Source organism: Peromyscus californicus, unplaced genomic scaffold (genome assembly GCF_007827085.1).
Source record: "Peromyscus californicus insignis strain IS unplaced genomic scaffold, ASM782708v3 Scaffold_21__1_contigs__length_65335640, whole genome shotgun sequence".
NCBI lineage: Eukaryota > Metazoa > Chordata > Mammalia > Rodentia > Cricetidae > Peromyscus > Peromyscus californicus.
The window spans coordinates 13,942,648-13,964,220 of NW_026294514.1; the positions used below are offsets into that span (position 1 = coordinate 13,942,648).

A 21,573-nucleotide genomic window follows, 5' to 3' on the forward strand; every position below is an offset into this window, starting at 1 on the left:
TTTAATCCCAGCACTTGGGAGGCTGAGCCAGGCAGATCTCTGTGAGTTTGAGGCCAGCTTGCTCTACAGAGTTAGATTCAGGACAGGCACCAAAACTACACAGAGAAACCCTGTCTCAAAAAACAAAAAAAGAAAAAGAAAAGAAAAAGAGACTATATTGTAATCTGTTAATTTCTATTTTTTTGGTGTAAAATAGAGATTCACAGAGCCCCTTATTGCTTTAGATTTCTCCTATTTAGACTGTTACATATATTATAATTTCTTACAAAAGATTATAGAAATTCAAAAGGAAGCTATGATGAGGTCTTTTTAGTTTATTCTGAACAAAGTCCAGCACAGATCTTATTTGTATGAATCTGTGTATACAGAATTTTAATCTATTACTACATATATTTTTTCTATGTAATAACATTTGACAACACCACCAATGAAAGGACTCTAGATTAAGTACCACACAAAAAGTAATAGAATTTAGTAAACACAAAGATCTAAAGAGTTTCTTCTGTGTGCAGATCAGTTCTGTTAAGAGTTAGAAAAGAGAATGCTGTTGTGCAGTGGCTAGCGTCAGGTCATAACACTGTGTTTTCTTTTGTTTTTAAATTGTATTCAGTTTTTAGTATGTCTGTGTGTGTGTAAGAGTGCAGTGCCTTCAGAGGCCAGGAGAGGGCATCAAACCCCCAGCTCTGAAGTTAAAGACCTTTGTGAACTGCCTTGTGGGTACTGGGAATTGAACCCAGGTCCTCTGCAAGAGCAGCCAGTGCTCTTAACTGTTGAACTATCTCTAAATCCCCAGCTTTCTAGTCTAAAGTCTGTGCTATGAAAGTTGATTAAGTCCTATATAGCAGCCATGTTGAATTTTTAATTTTCTTATATTTATTTTTTTTTAGTATTATTGATGGTAGTTATTGGTTTATTCTCTAAGAGAATCTCCTGATATTTAATGCATATCATATTTATGATTAAGCTTAAATAAAAATCAGAGCGAGTTTTTAATTCTTTCGTAAAACTTTTGGCATAAAAGATTGCCTTCTCCAAAACATGCCAGTACTTATAGATACATATTTCATTTTCATTATTTGCCTTAAATTTTTTATAGAGATAGATATGTCTGTTTAAAGATGATATATACATACCATTTCCATTTCAGTATATAATTCAGAAACTAAGCAAACAATTATTTAAGCTACGTATTATTATACTAACAGTATTTAAGCCTAGTAAGTTCAAGTATAGTTTTGAAGGGAAATTAAAGCATAATATAATTTCTAGTTGCAGACTCCCTCCCCTCCTCTTGAGATTGTCCATTATTTTTTAAAAGCATGTGTAAAGTTTGTTCCCCCTGCAGAACATTTAATATAATAAGTGAATGAGCTTCATTCTTCTTGACATATGGCTTCTCTTCTGTTAAGTAACTTTTTCTTGCAGATTATAGTGTTTCAACAACCCATCTGATAGGAATATAATGCATGTTATTATTTCTTCAGGTTTTCAGAACAAAGGTTTCCATTTGAACAAAATCCTGAGTACATTTGTTAATTTCTTGCTATTCCCTTTGATAGGTATTTCAGGGGCGGTTGGATTGTTTGGCTGTATCAACTATTCAGGCTTTGACAGCAGTGATGAAGAATTCTCCAGCTGCTAAGGTGAGAAATGGATCTTTAAGCTGTAAAAGATTGCAATCTCAGAGAACCAGCTTCAAGACTGCACACAGGGTTTGCAAAGAAATCCACAATGTTGGCGAAAACTAAACATTTCTGTCTCAGGGATAGGAAAGGACACATGCATTCTTATAGTAACTTCCTTTATTATTCCATGTTGAAAATCTCTCTTTTCTTTGTCTTATACAACTGTATATACCCAATGGAAAGCTTTAGTCAATATAAAAGTTTATTTGAGGGTCATGTTATATTCTTGAGTAAATGATAAGCAGAGCCATTCTGATACATACATGAATACATCTGTCAGCTCCCTAATTAATGGGGCAGCTGCAGCTGTGAAGGAATGTCCACCTGCTTTGTTACCCACTAAGGAGATAGCCTATAAAAGGGGTTATAAAATTAAACTATTTGGGAGTCTAGAAAATAGAGAAATTGTGTATTATATTTTGTATTTCTAAGTATAATAAACATTCCAAACTAACATTTAAAAGTATCGGTTTTACGCGGCAGTGGTGGCACACGCCTTTAATCCCAGCACTCGGGAGGCAGAGGCAAGTGGATCTCTGAATTCGAGGCCAGCCTGGTGTACAGATCTAGAACAGGCACCAAAACTACACAGAGAAACCCTGTCTTGAAAAACCATAAAAAAAAGAGAGTAAAAAATGTATCGGTTTCTCCTGGACTTGATTGCTGGGCTGGCGGGAAAGTGCAGACTGCAGTAACCGTAGCAATGAGATGAACAGCTGTCAGCCAGGGTCCCTGGTGTGCAGGCTGTAAAGTGAAGGTGGGGGCACTTCCCGAGGGACAGTGACATAGAAAGCGTCCCAAATCTTAAGATATATTCTCCTATTCTATGTACAACCCCAAACCATAAGGAAGGAAACTTGTAACTCCTTTTCAAGACTATGAAGTTAGATTATCCTCTGTAACCCTGGCTAATTATGAAAACATTTTCTGTGGTTTGTTTAGCTGGGCAAAAGCTGTTTCTCTCTGGACTTTTGTTAATTGCTTCCCTGACACATAAATTTCAGGGCCTAACATAAACAGTTAGCTGAACCTTGAGTCTTGTATCATAAAACTGAGGTTAGAAGTTGGTCCAGAGAGTTAATTGCTAAGGAATTTGTGCAGGGAGTTAATCATTGGTCTTATGTTATCAGCCAGACTTTAACAAAAGAGATGCTGGCACCAAAGTTGCTTTGTGCTAAATAACCTTGGTTCAGCAAATCAGACACCTGGCAACTATGACCTTGTGCATTTTCTGGAAAGGTTTATCTTATAATGAATTAGCAAGACACCTTTCAAAGCACCTGGTCTAATCTGAGTTTACTTTGAGGCTTTAAATCAGCTAATTGTGTAAAGGTTCTTTGTAGCTGAGAATATTGTTATTTTCCTATGTCAGCCTGAGCTATGATATGAAACAGGCTTCTAAGTTCCTCACAGTTTTCCTGGAACAAAGACTTAGTTATGAAGGCATATTTTGTCTTTTTTTTTTTTTTTTTTCCAGAGCTGAGGACCGAACCCAGGGCCTTGCGCTTGCTAGGCAAGCGCTCTACCACTGAGCTAAATCCCCAACCCCGAAGGCATATTTTATTCACCAAAATTATACAGTATAAGAAGGAATCATTTTCCTGTCGATCCACAGATAATGTGCACAATATATTCATGGAGAGAAGACCCTACAATCCAGGCTGTGGGAGAAGACCCCATAGCTGTTTTAAGGCAGAATTGTGGTAGCACATAAGAGAATTACAAATAATGCTGCTATGAACATTGTTGAGCATGTGTCCTTGTGGTATGATTGAGCATTCCTTGGGTATATGCCCAAGAGTGGTATAGCTGGGTCTTGAAGGAGATTGATTCCCAATCCCAATTTTCTTTCTTTTCTTTTCTTTTTTTTGGTTTTTCGAGACAGGGTTTCTCTGTGTAGCTTTGCACCTTTCCTGGAACTCACTCTGTAGACCAGGCTGGCCTCGAACTCACAGAGATCCGTCTGGCTCTGCCTCCCAAGTGCTGGGATTAAAGGCGTGCAGCACCACTGCCTGGCTGATTCCCAATTTTCTAAGAAAGCGCCATATTGATTTCCAAAGTGACTGTACAAGTTTGCATTCCCACCAACAGTGTAGGAGTGTTCCCCTTGCTCCACATCCTCTCCAACATAAGCTGTCTTCAGTGTTTTTGATCTTAGCCATTCTGATGGGTGTCAGATGGTATCTCATGATTTGCATTTCCCTGATGATTAAGGATGTTGAGCAATTCCTTAAATGTCTTTCAGCCATTTGAGCTTCTTCTGTTGAGAATTCTCTGTTTAGCTCTTTAGCCCATTTTTTAATTGGACTGTTGGTTATTTTCATGTTTAATTTCTTGAGTTCTTTATATATTCTGGATATTGGCCCTCTGTCAGATGTGGGGTTGGTGAAGATCTTTTCCCATTATGTAGGCTGTCGTCTTGTTGACCGTGTCCTTTGCCCTACAAAAGCTTCTCAGTTTCTAGAGGTCCCATTTATTAATTATTTCTCTCAGTGTCTGTGCTACTGGTGTTATATTTAGGAAATGATCTCTGGTGCCAGTGTGTTCAAGACTACTTCCTACTTTCTCTTCTATCAGGTTCAGAGTAATTGGATTTATGTTGAGGTCTTTGATTCACTTGGACTTAAGTTTTGTGCACGGTGACAGATATGGATCTATTTGCAGCCTTCTACATGTTGACATCCTATTTAGGAGGCTCCCAGGCAGTGGGACCTGGACCTGTCCTTAGTGCATGAGCTGGCTTTTTGGAACCTAGGGCCTATGCTGAGACTTTTTGCTCAGCTTTGGTGTAGGGAGGAGGGGACTGGACCTGCCTCAACTGAATCTACCAGGCTGAGCTGAATCCCAGGGGAGACCTTGCCCCAGAGGAGGAGGTGGGAATGTGGGGGGGAAGGCTGTGGGGTGGGAGGAGGGAGGACAGGGGAATTCGTGGCTGATATGTAAAATTAAATTAACTATAAAATTAAATATATATATATAAATATATATATATATATTTATATATATAAATAAAGAGAATTCCAGACAGAAACAAACAGTATCAGAGTCTGTGGCCTCTTAAGCGTCACTTGATGAGCTTCTTCCATCAGAGAGTTATTTGTCTGGTGGGTTGACCTTATGAATATCAGTTGTCATCTGTTGTGTATTTTTATGGCTCTTGGCATTAAAATATGTTTACTTTATTAATTTTTGCTGTATAAATCCCAAAGTGATATGTGTAGGTATATAAAACACATGGCAGAACACCTGTAATGGAATAGTTTATAAAAATAACTCACCTTATAATTTGCTGATAATTTTATAGACAAACTCCTGTGGATACTCCAGGATTTTAAAAGATATTGATGACTTCACGTGGTAATATATACCTTTAATTCCAGCACTCAGATGGCTCTCTGTGAGTTTGGGACCAGCCTGTTATACATAGCCAGTTCCAGGCTAACCAGAGCTACGTAGTGAGACTGTCTCAAAAAAAAAAAAAAAAATCCCATTGATGACCCAAGTGCACACTAGTAACTGTTTAAAACAGCCTTGGTCAAAAGAGGCTCACATTGCTGGCATTAGAGGTGTCATACTGCTGGTGTTGAAAGTGAACGTATGGTTATTGAGCTTAAATAATTAATTTTCCTGACATAGCTTTTTTTTTTTTTTTGGTTTTTTGAGACAGGGTTTCTCTGTGTAGTTTTGCGCCTTTCCTGGAACTCACTCTGTAGTCCAGGCTGGCCTCGAACTCACAGAGATCCGCCTGGCTCTGCCTCCTGAGTGCTGGGATTAAAGGCGTGCGCCACCACCGCCCGGCCTGACATAGCTTTTTATTAATAAAATCATCAGATTTGCTATTTAGTTATAAACTGTCCAGATATGAGTATATTTCAAATGTTATCACCTTGTTAGTATGGGACTTGTTTTCCCGATGTGTATGGCTATAGCGTTCTGTTTCATTTCTGTGGCTCCTTGACCTCGGGGTTTTATGTTTGTTTTTTTTCTCTCTCTCTCTCTTTTTATATTTATTTATTTATTCTTATGTACACTCCTGTTTTGCCTGCATGTATGTCTGTATGATGGTGTCAGATCTCTGGAACTGGAGTTACTAATGGCGATGAGCTGCCATGTGGGTGCTGGGAATTGAACCCCAGTCCTCTGGAATTGCAGTCAGTGCTCTTAACTACTGAATTATCCTTCCAGCTCTTTATGCCAGTTCTTATCCACTGTCTCTAACTGTAATTTTGTCTGATTATGCTCATATACTGATAAGTAGCTCATTGAGTGGTTCTGAGTATTGTGAGATATCTGTTTAACGTGCCAGGCACATGGTTAAGTACATAATACATGTTGGTGGCATGATCACCACCCTAACTTCTGACCTTCACCCTTGAAGTACTGTATGCTCCACTTCTCTGCTATCAGGAATGTTCCTTGAAATACTATAATCTGTGGTTAGGTTTATTTCAAACTTTATGGTCTGGCTTCTGATTTTACTTGCCATTTAATAATAGGGTTTTATTGTTGTTTGTAGGGAAATCTCTTCAAGTACTCGGAAATTCACTTATTAGTAAAACAGATTGCTAGTGTTGTTTCTGAAATTCAAAACTTCAAGGCTGTTTAAGTCATTTGAAAGGTGTTTTTTTTTAATTTTTACTGTCATGCCTTTCATTGTTTAAAATTTAAAAGGTTATGTAACAGGATGGGCTCTAGCTTAGGGCCTTACCTTCCCTCCCTAAGCAAGAGATTTTATGACCAAGTACCTCTAGATATGACTCTCTTCTTATCCTTGGCACACAGCTAACTCCTTATAGAGTTAACTGGTTATACTAATTCTGTTTAAACCTTTTTATGGTTGGTCTATCTATTTTTGCCTAATTTAATGGACTGATTATATCTACTTTCTAGGTTTTTGGGTAGTCTTTATATTTTACTTTTAATACTTGAGTTAAAAAATATACATGATTTTGAGATCCCTAATGTGAACTTGATGTTCCAGATCATTTAGACATGGAGAACAGAGAGAAAATTCTTTGTACTCTTATTCTGGCCACTTAAAATTTGAGCATTATTGTAGACCTAACTCAAGGCCTCCACTGCACTACTGAGCTACATCCCCAGTCCTTGTTGTTTAAACTGGGTCCTAGTATATAGCTGAGGGTGGCCCTGAACTCAGTCCTTCTGTCCCTACCTTCCTAGTTCTGGGCCACCACACTAATCAGTAATCTGATCTAGCCATTGATTGTTTTTCTTTTTCCTTTCTTTTCTCCTCCCTCCCTCTCTCCCTCCCTCCATTCCTTTGTCTCTTTCTTTTTTCTTGACAGAGCTCCAGGCCAGCCAAAGCTATATATAGTGAAACCCTGTCTTAGGGGTACGGGGTGGTGGGGAGGGGAGGAGAAGGTGAGGGTAAAGGAAGTGTCATATAACTTAATATGGAGAAAACAGTTCTATAATAACTGTTTCTCATTTAATCTGGTTTGCATTTTGCTGGACTATTGTACCTTTATTATTATTACGGAAGGAATATGTGGAATCTATTTTAGGATGAGCACAGCTAGGTTCAAGGACACCTGCCTGTTACCCCAGTCCCTGAGATGGGTGAGACAGAAGGATTGCAATTTTAAGGGCAGCTTAGGCAGCATAGAAAGGCCCGAGGGTGGGTGAGGGGGATGGACATAGGTGCACATAGATAATATAAGAGAGCAAAACTGATTTTATAGTCTTTTTTTGTAATTTATTAAACAACTAGTTTAAGTTTCCAATATTAAATATTCCAACAAATTTAGTCATTGAAAATGTGCTTTGATATGTTGTTTCCCCTCTAGGAAGTATTTAAAGAAAGAATTGGCTATGTGCACATGTTTGAGGTGTTAGCATCTCTGGGTCAGCCATCACTAGAACTGCTTAAAGAACTTATGAATATGGTAAGTGTTCAACCTTTATGATGAGAAGTTCCATTGTTCCACTTTAAGAACAGTAACTAACTTTCTAATTTTGTGTGACTTTTCAGGCTGTAGAGGGTGACCATACTTCAGTTGGTATTTTGGGCATTAGTAATGTCCATCCTCTTTTGGTTCTCATCCAATGGCTTCCGGAGCTAGACTCCCATGACCTACAAATCTTCATCTCTGACTGGCTGAAAAAAATTTGTTGCATTAATAAACAGAGCCGAACTACGTGTGTGAATGCAAACATGGGAATAAGAATCATTGAAACCCTTGAATCCCATTCTTCCCTACATCGAACTTGTGCTGAGAACTTGATTGCAATTCATGGTTCCTTGGGGAGTCAGTCTGTGAGCTCCGAAGAAATCCGTCGACTACTGCGGTTGCTGAGGGTAGATGAACCTGAGCTTATTCACCCGTACACCATTCCTGTGACTCGTGCAGTCCTAACCATGGCACGGAAACTCAGCCTGGAGAGTGCCCTGCAGTATTTTAATTTGTCACATAGTATGGCAGGAATCTCTGTGCCTGCCGTTCAGAAATGGCCTGGGTCTGCATTTTCCTTCACTGCTTGGTTTTGCTTAGATCAGGACCAGTTAACCCTTGGCACTGCTAACAAAGGAGGAAAAAGAAAACAATTATATAGGTAATGGTACAAATTGTGGAATTTAAATGGAGATTGTCACATTATATATGCTATGATTCTTAAGTAGGATAAAGTGTCTAAGCATCTAGTTTTTATATTTATAACAATTTATATAACATTTCCTCATCTTGTGACTGTATATAGTTTAGAAGTGCTTTATTTCTTTCAAAATAATTATTCTGTACTTTATATATTTTTCTGGCTAAATTCTCAGGGTCTTTAGGAAACAAAAATGAAAGTAGTATAAAAGTAGAGAAGAAAGAAATAATAAACTCTGTTCCATTGAAGCAGCTGTGTTCTTATGTAAGACATTCAGGCCTCGATAGCTAATATTTTTTGATATACTGTATGATTTTTAAAATGTTCATGTATGCTTTCTGAGTGTTTGGAAGAATTTAAAATAATTAAATACACATTTTATAGTTTTGTTCTAGCTCAGAGGTTCTCAACCTATGGGTTACAACCCCTTTGTGGGTTGGAGGACCCTTTCACAGGAACCACCTAAAACCATCAGAAAACACAGATAATTACATTTGATTCATACAGTAGCAGAATCACAGTTATGAAGTAGTAATGAAAATAATTTTATGGGTGGGGGTCACTACAACATGAGGAGCCATGTTAAAGGGTCACAGCATTAGGAAGGTTGAGAACCACTGCTCTAGCTTGATAATAAAATCCCACTTCCAGTGTTACTTTTTATAATTTATTAACTTTTATGCCGAAAATGGACTTTAAAAATGACCGAAACAAAGTTGGGCTGATATATATGGCAATAGAATTAAGATCGTAGTATTGTTGATAAAGGCATTTGTGATTGTGTTATAGTTGATGATGAACTTCAATGATGAAGAGACTGGTCAGCTTGAGTTCAGAGGTTCTGATAACATATATTTTTGTTAGCTTTTTTACAGGAAGTGGAATGGGTTTTGAAGCTTTTATTACCCACTCAGGTATGTTGGTTGTGGCAGTATGCACAAAAAGAGAATATGCAACAGTTATGCTTCCTGACCACAGTTTCTGTGATTCTCTCTGGGTAAGACTTCAGGATGCACGTCAAACTCTTGGTTCTATCTTTCCTTAAGAAGTATAACAGTTTGATGCATTTCTATGAGGAATTTTTGTCTGCTTTGCCAATACTCATTTCCAAGTTCTGTTGTAGTGAAGTTCTGTCTATAAAGATGTTAGTTTATTTACCATTGACATTAAAGAAGCAGTAATAATTTTTTTTTTCTGAAACTTGTGAGTCCTTGAAGATTTCCTAGATTGATTTTGACTTTCGTCCCCACCCTCTTCCCCACGGAGCTGAGGACTGAACCCAGGGCTCTCCCACTGAGCTAAATCCCCAACTCCTGACTTTGACTTTCAATTCAAAATGAAATGTGAGCTTGTTAAACTAATGTATTTCTGTTGCCTACCTCAAAAATACAAAATGTTTCTCCTTGAAAAAAAAATTTTAAGAATATTTAGGGGCCAGGCATGGTGGCACACGTCTTTATTCCCAGCACTCGGCAGAGGCAGGCAGATCTCTGAGTTCAAGGCCAGCCTGGTCTACAAAGTGAGTTCCAGGACAGCCAGGGCTACAAAGAGAAACCCTGTCTCAAAAATCCAAAAAAAACAAAAAAAAAAAACTATTTAGAACATTAGAAAATACAGGAGAAACATAATTTTTGTGAGTATTTTTGTAAAGGCTTAATTGTTTGTAATACTTAAGAATTTGTTACTTGTTCTGAGAGTATCATTGAGTCAGCATTTTAGCTGTCCTTAATATTTTGTTCACACAAATTATGGAGTAATAATCTGTAAGCATATGTCATTGCAAAGGCATGATGTAATTTTAGTCATTTTAATGTATGCTTTACTTCATCAGCACAACATAACCATCGTTCACATGCCTGGAAAAAGGCCCTTTGGTCAGAGTCTTGTCTATATCTATGACAATGGACAACAAAAAGTTTCTGCCCCTCTCAGATTTCCTGCCATGAATGAGGTGTGTATATGTAACTTCTTCTTTATAGGCAAAATCCTAAAAATATTTAGAAAATATATTCTGAATTTTTTCCTAAAATTTTTGAACTGTGTTCTATACATTAAAATACAGAAAATTGGTATTCATTTCTCTTAGATAATGTCAGACATTATGTGAAAAAACCAATTCCAGAAAGAATTATAATGAAAGGCTTAGAACAGTAGATTTAGCAAAGCCAAAGAAATGAAAAGACCATACAAAAGTATCATTAACAAAAACAAAAAACTCTCTAAGTATATAAAATGTTTAAGAAAATGCTATGATAGACTTTCCTATGTCTGTTAAATATCTCTGTTAAATTTGAACTAGTGATGAAGTCACTTCAAGCTTTATTCTCCATACAGGTTAATAAAGCTTTTTGAGACTGGCTAATTTAAGAAAGTCTTCTGGGACTAATAGTAGAGTATTTATCAGTATGATTTTCCTAATAAGTTTCTTGCTTCTCATCATGACCATTGAAGGTAGCTTTTAATTAACATTATACTGTTACATAATACTACATAAATTATGTGTAGGGGAAAAGTAATTATCTCTGTTTTAGATAATAGTAAAGCTCTTTTAACTCTTTAAAAATAATACTCACCCATTTAAAAAAAAAGACTTACTGATTCATAAAAGTAATGTCAGTATTCTCTTGGCCAAAGGTAACTTTGGTATTGATACCTTAGGTATGTACTTTCCTATATATGCTATGATCCAGTTGAAAAATTGGCTTCCGCCGGGCGGTGGTGGCGCACGCCTTTAATCCCAGCACTCGGGAGGCAGAGGCCGGCGGATCTCTGTGAGTTCGAGGCCAGCCTGGACTACCAAGTAAGTCCCAGGAAGGGCGCAAAGCTACACAGAGAAACCCTATCTGTGCAAAGCTACACAGAGAAACCCTGTCTCGAAAAACCAAAAAAAAAAAAAAAAAAAAAAAAAAAAAAAAAAAAAAAAAAAAAAAAAAAAAAAAAGAAAAATTGGCTTCCACTTCTATTTTCAATGTGTTTATTCCTTAGTTTTATATAAACTATTTCATCTTATTTTTATTTAATCTTAAATTCATTTATTTATTTTTGCATTGGTGGATCTCACACCCAAGTTTCTTACATGCTAGACAAGTATTTTACCATGGAGCTACATGTCCAGCTCCTTCGTATTTCATTTCATTGTTGAGCTTGTGTTGTTTGAGATAGGGTCTTACTCTGCAGCTCGTGATGCTTTTGCCTTGGCCTCCACCACTGCTGGGACTTAAGTGTGTGTCACCTAACTCAGCTTTACACTGTCAACTCTAAATGTGAAGAGAGAGATGTGTTTAAAGTTGTATGATTTTAAATAGTCTTGGTCATTTTTGTTTAATTTTTAGCCGTTTACTTCCTGTTGTATTGGTTCAGCTGGGCAAAGAACCACCACTCCTCCACCCTCTCAAATCCCAGATCCACCATTTTCTACTCCCGTTACCCCTCACCGGACATCATTTGGTGGAATATTGTCATCAGCCTCCTGGGGAGGAACAACTGAAAAATCAAAATTAGTTACCAAATTAATTTCCGCTGGAACCCAAGACAGTGAATGGGGTTGCCCCACATCCCTGGAGGGCCAGCTAGGATCTGTTATTGTATTCCATGAAGCACTGCAGCCTCCTCAGGTCAAGGCTTTATATTTAGCAGGTGAGCATGTACAGTCACAGTATTTAGCATTGTCTTTTCCCCCCTTTTGTCTGAATGTATCCTAAAGAGTTATTTGAAGAATCTTTTCATTCATTCATTCATTCATTCAATCGTATTTTGGGGATGTAGTACATACTAAGCAAGTGGCCTAAGCACTGAGCTGTGTTACAAACTTGTGATTGTTTTCATTGGAACTGAAAGGAAAAGTCTGTTGTGTACTATACTTTTTTTGTAGGCATAGCTAAAACTAGCACTTAGGAAATATTTAAAGATTTATTTACGTATGTGTATGTGTGTGTGCACCTTTTTCATGTGCACCATGAGTGTGCAGATGTCCTGACAGGCCAGAGGGAATCAGGTCCCCGAGAACTGGAGTTACAGGCAGTTGGGAGCCACTTGGTAAGGGTGCTGGGAACCTAACCCAGATCCTCTGCAGGAGCAGTAAGCGCTGTTAACCACTGAGCCATCTTTCTAGCCCCATTTTGAGTCATATTTAAATGTCTTAATCCTTGAAACTCCTGCTTGTGTTAGTCTCCTGGGGTTGCCATAGTAAATTACTACAGACTGTGTCTTTAATCACCAGACTTTATTTTCTCACATTTCTGGGGGTAAAAGTTCAAGATTAAGGTAATATAAATGTTGTTTACTAGTGAGGCTTCTCTTTGTTTTGGGGGCCCCCTTTCTTACTGTAATTTCAGTTTTATCTTCCCTCAACATGTACATGGACAGAGAAAAGAGACAGATCTCAACAGTGTCTCTTCTTTTTCTTATGAGGGACCCTGTCAGATTAGGACTCAATTCTTATGACACCATTTAACTTCAGTTTTCCGTTTAAAGGCTCTATTTACAATACAGTCATATTGGAAATTATGTTTTTAGAGTGAATTTTAAGGTCATTCAGTTCCATCCGTAACACTATCAGTTCTTTTGACAGATGTTAATGAGTTGGTGAAATCGAATATAAACCTATCTACATAAGAAATCATATAGCTAATTCCAAAATCATGAGTCTTGTTCCAGAACTTGTCATTTTTATAATTCATTTATTAATATACCTGAAGAACTTCTGAGGGCAGGACACTTAGGTAATCTTGGATAACATTGTAAATGTTCTTGTTTTTTTTTTTTCTTTTGGCTATGATTTTCAATATAATATATTAAGTACTATTTAATTATAACATTAGAGTTTTATAGTTGTATTCTATCAGAATATTCTGAATTTAAATCTTTTAAGAGTCATGGATATAATTCTGCAGAGTAGCTTGTTTTTCATTAAAACATCCTGCTCCGATGGCATGAGTGTTTGAAGATAATAGGACCCCAGTGTTAATGTGTGAAGACAGGTGGATCCTAGGAGCTTGATGTCTAGCTAGCCTAGCTAAAATAATGAGCTTCATGTTGAATAAAAGATCTATTTAACAAATGTAAGGTGGATCCGGTTGTGGCACACCCTGGAATATGCTGAATAGGTAGAAGCTAAGGAGGAGAAAGATACAGGAAGACGGCCAGCATCTTCCTTTGACCTCATGAGCACATGTACCTGTACATATGTGCACACATCATACACACACACACACACACACACACACACACACACACACACACACTTATGTTTTTCTTCCATTATATGTCTAATGGATCCTTGTTTGAGCTTACATTTCAGTTGCAAATGAAGTTGAGCACTGTTACTTAGATGACTTACATTGTTACCAGTACTTTCCATTTCTCTGCTTTTTGTTCACATTGAATTTTTTCTTTAAGACGGTCTTATTATGTAGCCCTGGCTGGCCTTGCGCTTACGGAGATCTGCTTGCTTCTGTCTTCTGAGTGTTAGGATTAAAGATGTGTACCTCCATGCCCACTATCACGTTAATTTTTGATGTTTTTCTATTTTTTTATTCTTTTGAATTTATTTACAGTAAATAAATACAACTTTTGTATTTTATAATATTTCTATATGCTACATACAATGTTCTTTCTACAGCAGAGATTGATAATCTCCCCAAATTTTTTAGGTTTTGGAAAAGTTTATAGGTGACGTAAAACTAAAGTACATGTTACACAGTGTGCTTTAGCTGTGTTATTTGAGTAAATTGAAACATCTTGATTTCAAATTTTGTTTTGGTAACACTGAACTAAGGAGACCATGTATATTCAGTGATGTATGTTGTGTGTAACTAATTTCAGGTCCAAATTGCCTAAGCCCTTGGAAGTGTCAAGACTGTGATATGGCTGACCTGCCAAGTAACATCCTCCTTCATTACACAGCAAAGGTCAGAGTAAATGCATGGATTGATCATAGTTACAGCTGCTGAGAGCTGGAATTCATTGTTTACTCCTTTGTCATTTCAGTGGGTAATCGAGGAGGGGCTTCAGTCTGATTTTTTAAAAATGAGGGATTTTCAAAGGAAGTTGATAAACAGCAAAAATTAAGGCACACCTCCTCAAGTAGAGTTCAGGTGCTGTGTCGTTCTACTAGTGTGAATTGGACTAGTCTATGTCATTCTACTAGTGTGAATTGGACTAGTTTATGTCATTCTACTAGTGTGAATTGGACTAGTCTATGTCATTCTACTAGTGTGAATTGGACTAGTTTATGTCATTCTACTAGTGTGAATTGGACTAGTCTACATTGTTCTACTAGTGTGAATTGGACTAGTTTATGTCATTCTACTAGTGTGAATTGGACTAGTTTTGGGAATTTGTTGAGTTGGTTTTAGTGGATGAAACCTTTTTAACTTTTATTTCTTTAGTTATCTGAAGAGAGAGGTGAGACAGTTGTACTTAAACTTTGATTTGGTTTTTTAAAATGTGATGTTGAGTGGGGGGTTTGGTATTTTCTAAAGGATAGAAAAACTTTCCAGAATACGTGCCATGTCTAGTTGTTTTCCTTCAAAGACCTAGTTAGCAAAAGTAATTGGAACTAGCGCAGACTGAAGGAAAAAAGATGTAAGGGAGAATTGGAAGGAAGAAAGCAGAGAAGTGTCACAACACCATTATTTGCCTTTATCGTAGTTAGTGTTACGTTGCCACAGAAAATACTTTTATTGTATGAGATAATATAGAACACCTTTTTCTAGTTTAGCAAGCTGGTACATGATCATACAATATTTGTTATATCTGACCTAATAAACTTGCTGATTTTATGTTCTGTCAGCTTTGTATTTTGATAAAGTTCAAACCTTAGAAGTTGAAAAAAAAATAGTAGTATAATCCTATATATTCTTTATTCAAATTAGCCAATTGTTAGCATTTTGTTGTATCTGATGACTTTTTCTCAGGTCGTTTGTAAAAGCAGATTGGTATAGCTATAAAACTTTATCCCTTAAAGTTTACTTAATTACTTACGTAATTGAGCATATAATCTGTACTCAGTTTTCCCTAAAAATACTTATTTAGCAAAAATTAGTTTTGTCAGTCAAGATCCATGTACTTTCCCTACAGTATGTTTGTTCACCAACCATAGCCACTTTCTGTCTTGGCTACTGTTAGTCTTTCCTTTCCTAGTCAGTCTCCAGGGTGCAGACAGATGCCGAGGAAATCATTGGATCTAATCCAAATAGTATGCTGAGTGGCATATTCTTTTGTTTGCTTTGTTTTGTGTTTTTTGTTTTTGTTAGACTGACATATTCTTGACATGTAATGGACATCTGGTTTTTAGTGTTATGGTTGTCACCTCTTACAAAGTAGTTTTGAATCTGGTGTTATTAAGATTGTATTTTTTGTGACTTTCTTTGTTTTTTTGTTTTCTGAGACAGGGTTTCTTTTTGTAGTTCTGGCTGTCCTAGAACTCACTCTGTAGACCAGGCTGGGCTCAAACTCACAGAGTTTGCCTGCCTCTGCCTCCTGAGTGCTGGGACAATAGGCATGTACCACCACTGCCCAGCTTGTGACAGAAATTAAAAAATCTATACTATCAAAAATTATTTACTGTCTTATTTTTTCCCCAAGAAATGTGATTAATATGTAGGCAAATCAGTTTATTAAAGGTTTGTTTCTCTAAAATGGTGTACGTAATGATGCATGTCTCTAAAGTGAAGTGAGTTCATGGAGCTCTTGAATTCTTTATATCCTTTTTTTTTGAGATTGATGAAGTGCTTTAAAAATGAAGCTGGGCAGTGGTGGCGCACGCCTTTAATCCCAGCACTCGGGAGGCAGAGCCAGGCGGATCTCTGTGAGTTCAAGGCCAGCCTGGTCTCCAAAGCGAGTTCCAGGAAAGGCGCAGAGCTACACAGAGAAACCCTGTCTCGAAAAACAAAAACAAACAAACAAAAAAAATGATGTTGTAAGAGACAAGTTCTACTTGGTTTAATCTCTTTCACCAGCTTTTTGAGCACTCTTTAAAAATAACTCAAGTATTAGTAAATGCTAGTTTGTTAAATGGTATGTTGAAGAGTTTTTCACTTTTCACTAGTCAGCTGTTTTTCATTCTTGTCCTTATTTGTAATAGGTGTTTAGTCATGTTTTTCTTTAAAATTTGGTGTTGTCTTTGAGCCAAGAACTGAATGCAGTGATGATCTACTTTTGATAAACGTGTGCTTTACAAGTTAGTCCCTAATTTTTTTTTTATGAGACATTAATGACTTGAGATGGATTAGTAAGTAAAGAACTTTATGACTAAACATAAGGACCAAGTTTAGATCCCCAAGCACCCGTATAAAAGCTGGACCCTCTGATGGGTGCCTCTTACCTCAGTGGTAGAGTGTCATTGACAAGTGGAGAGATTGCTTGCTAGTAGTCTAGCTGATTGGTGAGCTCTAGATTCAGTGAGAGACCCTGTCTCAAAGAAGGTAGAGAGTGATTAAAGACATCCAAGATCTTATGTCTGCCTCTGGCCTCCACAGACATAGACTTGATGCTAGGCAAGTTATTAATTGATTTTATTATGTATTTTTAAAATTATAATTATGTACTTCTATATAATTAAAGTTATGTTTTGTTCTAATTGCACTAAGATGCTTGTATTTTTCTTTTGTTCTTAGGCTTGCAAAAATTCAATTTGCCTCGACCTGTCTACTAATTATTTGCATGGAAGATTAACAGGAAACAAAGTAGTTAATTGGGACATTAAGGTAAGTTAATAATAATATACAATGGGCAACATAATATAATTTCAATTTATTTTTAAGTTTACTTAAACATAGCACATAGCTAGAATCGTTTTTTCCTCCTAGTACTAGGAACTGGACCCAGGGTATTCTGTATTTTGGGCATCTGCTTTGCCACTGAGCCACATTCCTAGGCCCTGTATGATGATGAGGTGGAGGAGGTGCATGCCTGTGTATAATGCTAGAAATCTGTTGTTCTTCACTTACTGCTTTGATTGAACTGAAAGCTTGCCTTTTAGGCTAAGCTGAGTCAGTGAGCTCTTAGGATCCTCGTGTCTCTGCTCCCCTGGTGCTACAGTTCAGGCAGTCCTGCCCAGAGTTTTACATGGGTGCTTGGGATTTGAATTCAGAGCTTAGGTTCTCATGCTTGCAGAGCAAGAACTGTATTCACTGAACCATCCAACCTACTCAGTGAGATGACCCAGGTTTTATCTTTTAAGCATCACCAAACTGAGTTAATAATAGGTCTCTGTTAAAATTTTATGTAACACTGGACATGGTGGTGCATGCCTTTAATCTTAGCACTCAGGAGGCAGAAAGAATCAGATCTCTTTGAGTTTGTGTTCAGCCTTGTCTATATAGGGAGTTCCAGGCTGGCCAAGGCTATTTATTGAGACTCTGTCTCCAAAATAAAACAAAACAAAAACCTAAAATAAATGAATGAATGATGTTCGGATTTATATTGTGAAGGATGAATAGGTACAGTAATTGAATGATTGAAACTTAAATACCTTTGTAAACTATGCCATCAACCTACCCAACTTAAAAATGCTATTGCATGTATTCATATATTGCATATATTCATAGTTGCATGCCTTGTAATATTGGCTTTACAAGACTAGGTCTGTGTGATATATATAGAAACTTAGTTATCTCAGGTATGCTGTGCAGATCTGAAAACCTGTCTTTAGTACTTTGTATTGTAGTTATACAACTCAACTAATCAAACATTTTGTCTAATGTGGGATACAACAGGAACAGAATTATTAAGAGAAAAACAGTTATAATTTTGATGCTTAAATAAAATCAAAGCCCTCCTCACAGAAAAACAAAACAAAACAAAACAAAAAAACAAAAAACCAAGAAGGAAGATACTTGCCATCCAAAACGTTCAGTTACTACTACACAAAGAGTTCTTTAAAATCAGTATGTTTTCCCCCCAACACACACTTTTTATCTAATGGGTAAAATAAATTTTAGATCATTTAAAAATATCAAAACAAAGTAGCAGGTGTGTAGCATATGAGTAAGTCTTGAACTCTCGGGTAGAACATAAAGACTCTGGAATCGGGAGGTTTTGCTGAGTAAGTGTCCTATAGCTGCAGTTGTGACAGATGACCGTGGGAGGTGGGAGGTTTACTGATCTCCTCCCCTCCTCCCTTCCCTCTCTGCTTCTCTTCCCTCCCCTGTCGTCTCCTCTACTCCTCTTTTCTCTTATCCCTCCCAGGCTGGCCTTGAATTTGGAATGTTCTTGCCCTATCCTTTCTTGTAGTAGGATTATAAGGGTGCAGTAACACATCAGTGTAGGTCTGAATGTTGTAATGACTAATAAAAGAGTAGCTTTATTTACCATCCTCTGTATGTCAGGCAGACAGCACTTTCCATACTTTAGCTTGCTGTACCCATTCCACCTTTTGTTAACTAAAATTAGAAGAGTCGGTCATACTTTTGGTTCCTCTCCTGTTTTTTTAAGGCATAACTGTGTGGTCCAGTTGCTTGTTCTTAGCATTGTTAGAGTTCCATTGCACATTGCCTGTGTTTGAACTTCCTCAGCTCTAAAAAACAAGCACAGAAAAATGGCCTGAAATGGTCTCTTTTAATATAAGTTATGGTTATCTTTGAGACTGTCTGCTTAAATATCTTCCAGCTTAGGCTATCTTATACATTACTTAAGGTTTATTAACAAACTGTATCTTCATATATCCTGTAAATATTAAATTATACCATTGTTCTTATATTGTAATATTAAAAAATTAATTTTGTTTTCAGGACATCATCAATTGTATAGGTGGGTTAAATGTACTTTTTCCTTTATTGGAACAAATAAGCCACTTTATTGAAGGACAGACTTCTGAAGGAATGAGTGAAAACACAGTTCCTGAATTTATAACACCTATTGACCAAGAATGTATGGCATTGGCCTCCACAAAGGCGTCAGGTAATAAAACTACATTAGCCTAAATTAGTCATTTAGAAAATTGGGAATTAATTGGAAAATAAAATGCCATACCACTTAAGTACTTATAGCTGTTGTAGCCGCCTCCTGAGCCGGCATAGTTCAGTACGTTTGTAAGACTTTGGTTCAAACAGTGAAGAGAGTAACTGTACTTTTGACTATCCTTAGTTTATATATACTCTTAGTGGGAAAAAAATCTTACCACATTGTTAAATCATGGTAAAGAAAGTATTTGCATATGACTACAATTACATAGTAAGTAGTTGCTGCTTTTTCTGATTTCATTGTATAAATGAATCTTGGAGGCAAGCTACTGAATTGGATTGCTTCTTTGTTACAATGTGTATTATGATATAAAATATGTGATATAAAAGTGATGAGAGTGACTATGATAATTATGTTTTCCTGTTTTCACAGAGTCAAGACTAGAGAAAAATCTAGTTGCAACATTTATCTTGATTGTGAAACACTTTATTCAGAGACATCCTATCAACCAGGATAATCTTACTCAGTCCCATGGAGTTGCAACACTTGGTGCCTTACTTCAGAAGGTAATCAAGTTTAACATGACACTGATTTATCAAGTGATGATCATGAATGACTGTTGTGATTTTATTCCTGCTAATAAATATAACTAATGATTACTATATTACAGCTCAAGTTGTATTAATACATATAACTTGTTTCACAAGCAGCTTTTATAAATTTTAATAGAATAATACAAATTACTTATATATAAATATGTGCTCTTTTAGGACTAGAGAGATGGCTCAGAGGTTAAGAGCACTGGCTGCTCTTCCAGAGGTCCTGAGTTCAATTTCCAGCCACCACATGGTGGCTTACAACCATCTATAATTCAATCTAGTGCCCTCTTCTGGCATGTAGACAGAACACTATGTACATAATAAATAAATCTTTTTTTTTTTTAAAGGAATATATGTTCTTTGGTGTATATTCCTTAGTTGCTAGGTATAGTATTTGAGGTGTTTGAGAACCAGAAGACTGTTTCACACGGCTAAGCTGGCATTGGCTGTATGCATACGTTCATTAGGAAATCCTCTGACTGTTGTGAGAGAGAAGAGAGCTGAGCTATTTGCAATAAATGAAATAAAAGTCTGCAACAACTAGGGATTGTCAGGTCCCAAGAGTGGATCTTGCTATGTTTCCCAGGCTGGCCTCAAATTTGCAATGTTCTGCGTCAGCCTTCTGAGTGCTAAGATTATAGATGTGTACAGTTGTGCCTGACCTGATATATAGAGACAAATTTCCAGTTTAACCTGGCTTTCAGATAAGTTCCAATCTATAAGGAATAATTAAAGCAAATTGCAAGGCCACTTTGATTGGAAGTTTATTGCATATATCAGTATCAGGATTTGGCTTCTCTCCTGCAGGTTTTTTTTTTTTAAACCTTTAGTATCTGCTGAAAAGGCCCCATTATAAGAGGTTTTGGAAAGGCAGGGGAAGCATTCCAAGAGACTGATGAGGCCAGCATGCCACTTTACCATGGTAGGTTTTCTCACAGTGACAGTGCTGGAGAGAAGGCTCCCTGTGGAGAAGGCTGGTCATAGTGTTGCGTACCTTTTATCCCAGCATTTGGGAGACTGGTTTCTGTAAGCTTGAGGCCATCTTGGTCTGAATAGATAGAGAGTTCTAGAACAGTCCAAGCTACATAGTAAGACTTTATCTCAAAAAAGAAAAAGAAAAATCAGTTAAGCTTTGTGTGACCATTTCAGATAACCACTGAGGCTGGGTGTGGTGGTGCACTCCTTAATCTCAGCACATGGTAGTAGAGGCAGAGGCAGGCAGATCTCTGAGTTTAAGGCCAGCCTGGTCTACAGAGTGAGTTCTAGGACAGCCAGGGTTATACAAAGAAACCCTGTCTCAAAAAATTAAAAAGAAAGAAGAAAAAAAAGGAAAGAGGAAAGAATCGAAGGATGAGTGAATCTTCTATGCCTGGTCTGATGTTCCTACCACTGGAAGACTGCCGTTTAGTGTCAGAGGTAGTAAGAAATTATTGAGGTTATTTCATGTGGGCAAGAGGGGAGTTTTTGTCAGTCAACTGAAGAGCTCTTTTCAGTAGTGTGCTTTCACATGGTGTGTAGTGCAGGCTCCTCTCCAAGGTCAGTTGCTGTGTAGCATAGAGACTGTCTTAGGAGGCCAGTTTATGAAGACCAGACTTAAGACCACTGGCCAGAGGAGAAAACAGTCACATAGTGCAACTGATATTGAAAGGATTCCTATTCCACACCAGTTTTGTTATGGTCAACCTAGGATGCCGGCATGCAAAGTTTGTGGCCTGCTTCCTGGGGAACTACTACAATTCTTTTGAAGCTCTCTACAAAATCAGTTTATAATG

General features: G+C 37.2%; 1 protein-coding gene across 5 annotated transcripts in view; it reads left to right on the forward strand.

Annotated features, from left to right (window-relative positions):
- The window catches only part of Nbeal1 (neurobeachin like 1), a 154,582-nt gene that overhangs the window by 58,496 nt on the left and 74,513 nt on the right, over positions 1 to 21,573 (forward strand). For all 5 annotated transcript variants that reach the window (XM_052749579.1, XM_052749582.1, XM_052749583.1 and 2 more), the window contains 10 exons: positions 1,560 to 1,643; positions 7,493 to 7,591; positions 7,678 to 8,258; positions 9,162 to 9,294; positions 10,129 to 10,248; positions 11,630 to 11,933; positions 14,121 to 14,206; positions 16,916 to 17,005; positions 19,031 to 19,199; positions 19,635 to 19,768. In XM_052749579.1, the coding sequence (XP_052605539.1) occupies positions 1,560 to 1,643; positions 7,493 to 7,591; positions 7,678 to 8,258; positions 9,162 to 9,294; positions 10,129 to 10,248; positions 11,630 to 11,933; positions 14,121 to 14,206; positions 16,916 to 17,005; positions 19,031 to 19,199; positions 19,635 to 19,768 (1,800 nt within the window). The remainder of the gene's footprint in view (positions 1 to 1,559; positions 1,644 to 7,492; positions 7,592 to 7,677; positions 8,259 to 9,161; positions 9,295 to 10,128; positions 10,249 to 11,629; positions 11,934 to 14,120; positions 14,207 to 16,915; positions 17,006 to 19,030; positions 19,200 to 19,634; positions 19,769 to 21,573) is intronic.